At 57.3% G+C, this 9,163-nt stretch overlaps 1 protein-coding gene across 1 annotated transcript in view; it reads right to left on the reverse strand.

Moving 5' to 3' along the window:
* Nucleotides 1–267: 267 nt before the first annotated feature.
* The window catches only part of LOC123019521 (solute carrier family 12 member 9-like), a 64,706-nt gene continuing 55,810 nt past the window's right edge, over nucleotides 268–9,163 (reverse strand). The window contains exons 10-12 of the mRNA XM_044422446.1: nucleotides 7,102–7,276; nucleotides 3,347–3,493; nucleotides 268–1,487 (exon numbers count right to left, since the gene is read on the reverse strand). Of these exons, the coding sequence (XP_044278381.1) occupies nucleotides 682–1,487; nucleotides 3,347–3,493; nucleotides 7,102–7,276 (1,128 nt within the window). The 3' untranslated portion in view covers nucleotides 268–681. The remainder of the gene's footprint in view (nucleotides 1,488–3,346; nucleotides 3,494–7,101; nucleotides 7,277–9,163) is intronic.

A 9,163-nucleotide genomic window follows, 5' to 3' on the forward strand; every position in this document is an offset into this window, starting at 1 on the left:
GGCCACTGGACGAACTCCAGGGCGCGAGGAGAGGGGACGGGAAGCGCTGACCTCCTGAGCAGACATCACACAGGCCCGGCGTCATTTCCGGCAGCCAAACGACTGCTGGCGGTCTGCAGTTACCTTCTCCTGGACGGCTGCAGGGTGCCTTCTGCCCCGCGTGGGGCGAGACCACCCCGCCGTGCCTCATGCGCCATCTGGCTCACGCCCTGTCCCCGGGACACTCCACGGCCACACGCCAATGCCACCACAAAGCCCGTGTCGATCCAACAATCCCATCTTTAATGTCGCTCCCGTATCTACAAGTGTCCTGAGGAAAGTGCCCATCACGGCCACGGGCCGTCCAAGGCCACTGACCCAACGGTCCAGGCCGAGAAACCCGGTGGCGCCCTTCGGGCTCGCTCCGCGGCACCGGCTGCCACGGCCTGGGGCAGGTGACGCGAGGGACCGTGGCCCACCCGCGGCCACAGCGGCCTTGCCGGGGGCCAGGACTGGCTCACGCTTCCCGCGACAGGCCCCTCCGAGAGGCCCGGGGTGGGGGAGAGGGACGTGGGGCACCGAGAGCCAGCTCCGGGGATCCTCAGTCACTCCTTCATTCGCCGCGCCAGCCCGGCGTTGGGCCCGTCACCAAGCCCGTGGCTGCGCGGGCCCCGAGAGGCGCAGAGACGCCCGGCCCGCGGCCTACAGTTCGGTGCTGGTGACGGCGCTGACGCCGTGCACCAGCAGGGTCGGCCCCAGCCCCCGGGTGAGCAGCTCCAGCTGCTGCAAGTAGCGGGCATACAGGCCGGTGTCGGCGGGCGGCCGGGGCAGGTAGAGGAAGCGCACGGTGGGGGCGCTGCTCTGCTGGAGGATGAGCTGGTTGACGGCGCCCACGTACTCGTCGGAGATGCAGGCCACGTTGCCGGGCAGGGCGTTGAAGGCCTCGGTGTCCCCGGAGGCTTCCCGGCGGCTCTGCCAGTGGAGGGCCACCACCCCGTCCCAGGGCACCGTGTGGATGTCCGCCTGGATGCGCAGGTCCTTCAGCAGCTGGCGCAGCTTGTCCTCCTGGCCGCGGGGGTGGGCGCCCTGCTCCACGCACAGGAAGAGCCGCAGGTGCGCCCGGCGCCAGGCCCGGGCCATGGCGAGCACGCAGGCCATCTGCAGCAGGAAGAGGCTGCTGGTGTCCACGTAGCGGGCGCTGTCGGGGCGCAGCAGGTTGATGGGCCAGACGTCGATGAGGGGCTGGGCCCGCCAGCCCAGCGCCTGCGGGTGCGTCAGCTCGTGGAAGGAGCGCGCCAGCAGCACGTTGCGCAGCATCTTCACGGCGTCGGCTATGATGGCCACGTACTCCTGGGAGGAGAGGCGCTTGTGGCCGTCCACGCCCCACACCGGGGGGAAGTTCAGCCAGGCCAGCTCCTCGCTGCCGAAGGACGGGTGCTGGGACAGGCAGTCCTGCGAGGCTGTGTCGTCGTAGAAGCCCAGCGCGATGGTGTTGGGCCGCATGCCTCCTGGGGAGAGGAAGACGACGCGGCTCAGTCTGGCGAGATGGGAGGGTCCGAAGAGGACCTGGGTGGAGGAAGACACCCACCGCCCCCCCCCCCTTCGACGGGGTCGGTGGCGCTCTCCCTGGCAAGCACAATGACAAGCAGCATCACCAAAATTCATGGGCCAGCAGTACAGCTTTGGGAACCGAGAAACTTGCGCAGGGTCAGGCCCTCGGTCCCTCCAGCCCAGAACTCCCTGCATGGGTTCGGACAGCTCCCCAGGGGTCTTTCCCAGGTCTACCTGGAGGTGCTGAGGACTGAACCTTGGGCCTTCTGCATGCAGACTATGCATGCTGTTGCACCACTGAGCTTTGAACGGTCCCCCTAAATTCCCCCCGTCTGTGTTTACTAATGGTCCCCTGGTTGGCCGGGAGGGTGATGGACAGGTATCACGTGGCTCCTGCAAGGACTACTGAGCTCTTCTGCCCAGTCACAGGAAGCCGCTGTCTGCCAGGTAAGGCTGCTGGTACAACCAGGGAAGTGCTGTCAGGTCTGAATGGCAGCGGCTCTCCAAAGAGTCTGGGTTTCCTGGGGGTTTCTCCCAGGTCCGCTCTCCAAGTTTCTCTTCCCAAGCTGGAATAAGCTCTAGATTTGTGTTCTCTTTCAAGGGATGCTTGAGGAGTGTGTTCTGTCCTCAAATGTCCCAAAGTTTGGCAAATGTACCAAATTCACATTTTCGAGATCAGAATGGAGTCATGCTTTGATTTTGGCACTTCTCTCAACATAGAGAGAGAGTGAGTCAGAAAGGGTCTCCCAGGCCATCTAGTCTGACCCTCGGCTCCAGCCGGCTCCACTCATGACATGCCCACCATGTGCATGTCCAGCCTATCCTTGAACACCCGCACCGATGGGGCCCCAATGACCTCCTGTGGAAGCCCATTCCACACCCTCGGGGTCCTGACTGTCAGGAAGTACTTTCTGGCATCTAAATTGAACCCTGGTTCCCTGAGCTTTGCTCCCTTGGAGCGCGTCCTGCCTTCCTCTGCAGGGGAGAACAGGTCTCTACCCACCTCCGTGTGACATCCCCTCACATACCTGTATGTCGCCAACATATTCCCCCTGAGTCTCCTCTTCTCCAGGCTGAAGAGACCCAGTTCCCTCAGCCTCGCCTCATACGGCATCCCCTGCAAACCGGCCACCAACCTTGTGGCCCTGCGCTGCACTGACTCCAACCTGGCTATATCCTTCCTGTAATGAGGGGCCCAAAGCTGAGCACAGTACTCCAGTTGCGGGTGCACCAGAGTCGTATAGAGTGGTAGTAACACTTCTCTCGATCTAGAAGCCACACTTCTGGCTATGCAACCAAGGGTGGCGTTCGCCCTCTTAACCACTGTTGTAATATGCTTTTCAGTTCAAAAGAGTAGTGAAGTGCATGTACAATTCCTATTTTAGGCTAATGCACATTCAAAGTGCTATATTTTATAGGCTAAACATTAGAGCAGAAATGCTCGCTCTATGAAAATGTGTACGGAATTAATGCAAATTTTGTCTATTTTTTAAAAAACATACATTGATGTGCAAATGAGACCCAAAGGTTTTATGAATTATCACATGTGCAACTGTCATGCACCAACTGCTGAGTGATTCATCCGACCCAAAACGCGATCACACCTTTTGCTAGGCCAGAATGTCTAACTCCAGCTATTGCAGGAGTACATGCAAAAGAGCTAAATAAATGAATATAATGCAGGTCAGGACAAAGTTGCTGGCCAGAGTGGAGGCTCTTTCCTGCAAAGATGCGGCCAGGGAGGGGCCCACAGGCTGCACTGGCCCCGCCCCCTCAGCGCCCGCAGGGCCGTGACCCGGTTCCAGCTGCCACTCACCCAGGCCGGAGATGAACAGCAGCTGCTGCGTGCCGTGTCTCACCGAGTCCGAAAGTGTCAGGTTGACGAAGGCCTTGACGTTCAGCCTGTCGACGAGCTGCAGCCACGAGTCGGACTGGTCCGCCAGCGGGTCTGCGGGGAGGGACTCTAAAGAGACCAGGGAGCGGGTGGGCAGGGTGGCTCCAGGCTTCCTAGCAGAGGGAAGGGAGCGCGCCCTGGGAGGAAAATGCGCCGGTCCACCAACGCGGAAGGAGGTGGGGAGGAAGCCCCGCTGGCAGAGCACGCCTGCAAACCGACCCGGAAGAGAGGAGGAGCAAAACGGGGCAACCGTCGCCTCTGGCTTGGCTGTGGACCCTTCATCAAGCGCTCACACTTGTGGGTTTGCCGACACTGTTCGCCGCGTTCATTTCCTTTCCCTCTGCCCTAGCATGGCCTTTTCTAGCCTGGCACCCCTCTGGATGTGTTGGACTACTACAACCACACTCCCCGGAGGGTGGCCCAACAGTTGACCAAAAGCATGCCGCCAGCACCACCATCTTCTTGCTCGGCGTATCCCTTCCCACCCGCAGCCCCATTTAGTCTCCTAATGGGGGCCTTTTTAAAGTTTCCAAGCATGCAGAACAGCAAAAGCTCATTTCCAATAATCTGACACTAAAAGTCTTACAACCAGTAACTACAGCAGTTTAAAGACGGTGGCTCAGGCTATTCAAGGTTTCTTTTCTTCCGTTACATTTATCTGATCTGGGGTGGGGTGGGAGGCTAAGCTGGCGAGCCACTCTTTTTTCTACAAGCTGACATCTTCTCAGCTTCATTTTGAGATCTCGCTGCCCTTCTCTGCCTCCTGAAGGATTATCCAAAGCTGCCTGGGACTCCACGTATCTTTCCTGTGCGGCCTTTCCAGGGCAAGCTGGGTCATACGTCCATGTTATGATGTATTCGGTGTCACTGCTTGCTGCACACACGGAATGTCATTTCTTACTGTACCATGAAGCTCCCCAAGCTGGGCAGCATGTAAAACAGCTCTGCGCTCAGAAACCATTCGTGGAAGCACAGAGCTGGAAGGGGCCAGAGGGCCCCTGGGTCCAGCCCCTGCTGAGCAGCGGATTCCCAGTCAAAGCATCCCTCTCGGATGCCTCCAGCGTGGCAGAGCCCACCACCTCCCTAGGTGATGGGTTCCACTGTCACACTGTGCTAACACTCAGGAGATTTTTCATGATATCTAGCCAGAACCTAGCTTCCTGCGACCTGAGCCCGTTATTCTGTGTCCCGCACTCTGGCATGATCAAGAAGAGATGCCTTCTTCTCTGGGGGGGCGGGCTTTCAAGGACTTGTAGGGGCTACCCCATCTCCCCTCCGTCTTCTCTTCTCCAGGCTAAGGATGCCCAATTCTGTCCGTCACTCCTCATACGGCCTTGCTTCCTGCCCCCGGATCCTCCTTGTCGCCCTCCTCTGGACCCTTCCCAGCTTGTCGGCACCTTTCTTCAACTGGGGTGCCCAGAACTGGACGCAGGTGAGGCCTGAACAGTGCCGAGTGAAGGAGAACTAGCACTTCATGGGATCTCGAAGTGATGTGAGCCGCCCCGAGGCTTTGTTGCGATGGGAGCGGCACAGAAATGTTTTGAATGAATGAATGTGGCTTCTGAAGTCATCCCAAAGTAGCAACTTACTGATGTTGGGATATCTGGCCTGCGTGAGTTTCATGAACTTCCTGCTCACTTCCCATCCAATGACTGGAAGGGGGCTGAGTTAGATCTTTCTCTGCAGACTTCCATCTCTAAGACTAAATGAGCTACGTGTATTTAAAAAAACCTAAAAATTGCACTATTTGCACAAATTGGGTAAATGGACATGATTTACACGCAGCTTTGCAATTTGTGCAAATTGTGGCATTTTGTATGAACGGACATCCGAAAAGCACAAAGACCACGTTTTTGGAGTTCTGATTCACACGTATCAGCTGATTTTATGCAAATTTTCTTAGAAGTTGTTCAAAAAACTGTAAATCACAGCCGATCTTGGAGAGGGATGTCTGTGAACTACCTTGAATCACACCACGGGGAGTTGGTGCCAGCACAGGAAAATCAGTTGGCCAACCAGAATCCAGGGGAGAAATAATGAACATCCATCCAATTTTTATCCTCCTATTAGATTCCTCATACATCCCTACCACGAAGCCAGTGTAGGGGCCCCACCTCTAACCTGCACCTTCTTCTCTCTGCGATTTGCACAATCATTTGGATTTGATTTCTCTCTCTCTCTCTCTCTCTCTCTCTGGTGTGGTTGAAAAATGAAATTAACAATCCCCCTCCTTGTACTTCCCCCCTTTTCAGGGAAAAAAAATCCATTAGTCACCATGGCAACCAGAAGGGTTCTGGGAGGGGCCATTGGAGCCTTCATAAAAGCGGCTGAGAAATCAATTTGCAGGACAAAGGACGTGAGTTAGGCAAAAGCAAGTGCCTGGGGGTGCAAAGCACACCCCTCCGTGTCTGCAAGTGCTTCCGCATGGCACATGGCACATGATTACCATGGAGGCGCATGTGTTACCAAGTGCTGGTAAACTCGGACTCAGGCCGAGACGTCTTGGCCCATTTCAGCCCCACTTCCAACGCTGCATCGGGGTGGCCTGGGCTTCATGCCCAGACCTGCCCCGTCAGCTTGTGAAATACCCGGGCTAAGGCCAGCCACGCTTGGGCAGTGCACCTTCCATGGGTGCCCCCCCCAAGAAGCCTCCCGGCCCCCACCAGCCCCAGGCCAGGGCGCCTCCTCTCCTCCTTTCCAGCACCGCCGTTGCTCGGGCTGCAGCGAGAGGCAGGAGCGCCGGTGGACGGCTACGTCCGGAGGGTCCCACCAACCACGAGGCCACAGACCCTCCAGTGGAACCACATGGGCACGGCAGAGCCCCCGAAGGCCCACCCCGCAGGATGCGAGAGGTGTCAGAGTTCGGCCCAAGGAGTCGGGGAGAGCCCACCCTGCCACGTGGATCCGAGGCCCTGGTTCGAGGCTGCCCGGAGCCCTTGCACACGGGGCGCTTCCCCGGCCTTGGCCACGAGCAGCAATGCACCCTTCCAGACCCCAGCCCCACCTGCAGGAAATCACAGGGGCTCATGCAGGGTCGGGGGCAGAAGCAGAGATGGGCTCCTTCACCCAGGGCAACCTGTCTGTCTGCCTGGCCCAATATGGCCCACTCTGAGTCATGGGGCTTCTGGGATCTCTGGCAGGCATCACTTATCTGAGTCCCTTTGCCCTGGAGATGCCGCACACGGGACCTTCTGCGTGCCAAATACGCGCAGGATCACAGACCACGTTCTCCCCATTCCTGCTCTCCAGTCATTAAGTACTTCAAAAATGTTTTTTAATCTACTGAGCAATTAATTGGAGGTACCATTCCCTTCTACGAAAATGTTTTAAAGAAACTAATCCAAATAATTCATCAACTAAATTGCAGCTTTGCAAACTATAATCAGGGGGCACCATGCTGGTCCTAGATCATCAAGGAAATGTGCACGCTCTCTCTCAAGATCAGGGGTCTGCTCCAGACCTGCCTTGCTCACCCCGGTGCCCTCTAGATGGATCAAACTGCAAATCCCATCATTCCCTGCCAGCATGGTCATGGGCTGTGAATTATGACACCGATAGTGCATGTATCCGGAAGATACCAGGTTGGGTGGGCCTTCTCCGTGGTCCTTCTCCTGCCTCTCCAGCTGCCCCACCACCGGCCCTGTTGCTTCTGTCCTCTCATCCCTGCTGCCCCTTACCCAGGTTGTCCAGCTCCACATGGCCAAGCACATACAGGCCACTCTTCTTCAGATCATTGATGAAGCTGATGAGCTGCAGGGAAGTCCGAGGGTTTCGCACCATCAGCAGCACTTGGGGCCGCCAAAACTTGACGTGCTCCTTGCGGATGTCCAACATCAGCAGATACTTACGGACCTAGGAAAGAGAGGCACACAGGGGTGAAAGACACCTTTCATTGTTAATGAGTTAATTAAAGGCTTTTCTACCCTGCCCACCACTAGCGTCTCAGGATGACTTACAATAAAAATTATGGATTATTATCACAAGAAGCCTCCATGCTAAGACTCAACAGAGGGGAAGCAGAAGAAGGGAAGGGAGGAGAAGGCACACAGAAAGGTCTCAGTTACATGTCCTTAGGCTTAGTTTTAGGATGGGTGGCAGCCCGGAGCAACCAGATTCTAATCAGGTCTTGCCAGTCCCCCTGCCACACAACTGCTATAAAATGCTTCAAGACAATGGAAAAGGATGGATGGACTTCCAATCAGCCTCGTTTGGCCTCCAAAGACCATTGCCAGGCGAAGAGAACTACCTTGAAGACCAAACGCCGCGACGGATGAGAGAGGGTTTTTTCCCAGACCTTCAAATGTGTTACAAGACTTGTGAAAAAGGGCCTACCCCTGGCTGAGGTGAGAAAGCCGGGGCTGGGCCAAACCAGCCCACGAATTCCAGAGCCTGTTTGCAAGCTGCAATTGTACGGAGCAGGAAGAAGCCTGGGATTTCTCAGGGCAGAATGCCTGATGGGGGCAGGGAGTAGCTGCTGCTCCCCCGGGCCTCCCACGGTGGATGGCTGCCATTTTGTTTTCCCCACAATGCCCTGGAAGGAGGTGAGAAAACATTGTTCCAAGGGGGATTTTGGGAGAAAATGCACATCTGTGGGCTTTATGGATTCCTTAAGAGATATCCTAAGAAGTACTGCAGATGTTTTTACCTGACACCAAGCGCAGGCAAGTGCCAGAATTACGGAAGCCTGAGGAATCCATCAGATTCCCCTGGCTGGGCTCACCAGACCCCTCTCAGCTCCGCAGCGGCCCCAAGTCCAAGCTTCTGGTGCGTGTGCCCAGCATTGGTGGGGTTCTCACCTGAGCCCCACACGTTGTGCAAGGCGTGTCCCTCGTTAGGGCCATTTGGGCGGTTGTTGTTGGTTGCGTATCTGGGGATCCATACATGTTTGTGGATTTCCCCTCTGCTTAGTTTGCTTTGGAAGATCAGGCTGAGCACAAACAGAAGCCCAGAAATGCTTGGAGGGTTCGTACCAACAGGGTTCTACTAGCAGAATGTTAGCTAATTTATCGAAAGGATGTGAAAAGTCCTACGTTTGATCTCACTCTGACTTCTGTCATAATCCCCCAGCTACTCTGAGGAGTGGGAACCCCAAATCTGCTTTAAGCCTCACTCTGGGCCAAAGCTTTGTGATGGCTGGCAAAACGTTCCTTTTTGGTTCTCCCCTGAAAAAGGCGCTTTGCCCAAAGGACTGCGGGACCTGCGGGAAGCGTTCATCCTGGGACACATTGGTGTGCAGAACCGCCCTCGTGGAGGGGAAAGGGCTGCTCCCCCCGCAGCCGTGCCTGCCCTCCCTCCTGCCCCGGGGAGGGCTCCCAGCGTCCGCTGCAGCCAGCCGTGCTTGAAGCAGAAGTACAAGCCGAGGCGGACGTGGTGTGTTCACGAAACGGGCCGGCTGCCCATCAAGCTCCCCAGATTGGCAGCAGGGGGTTCCGCCTGAGCAACCCACGTCCAGGGCTGCGCATGGGGGGGGGGGAGAGGATAATGAGGGGCAGCGCGGGCAGCCCCGAATGCTGGCGGTTCCGCCTTGGCCCCCGGGGGGCCCCCCCCCCCTCCCTTTGGCCCCGGGGGGGGGGGGGGGGACGGGGGGGGGGGGGGGGGGGCTGGAATTGGGAGGGGAGCCCCCACCTGCCGAGCCACGCGCTCAGAAACGGCCGGATCGGCGGGGCGCGTGACGGTCACTGCAGGGCAATGGATGTGTGTGGGGGGGGGTTGAGAGGTTGGTGGCCACAGCACCCCCAC

The sequence above is a fragment of the Varanus komodoensis genome, unplaced genomic scaffold (assembly GCF_004798865.1).
Source record: "Varanus komodoensis strain SLA01 unplaced genomic scaffold, ASM479886v1 scaffold127, whole genome shotgun sequence".
NCBI lineage: Eukaryota > Metazoa > Chordata > Lepidosauria > Squamata > Varanidae > Varanus > Varanus komodoensis.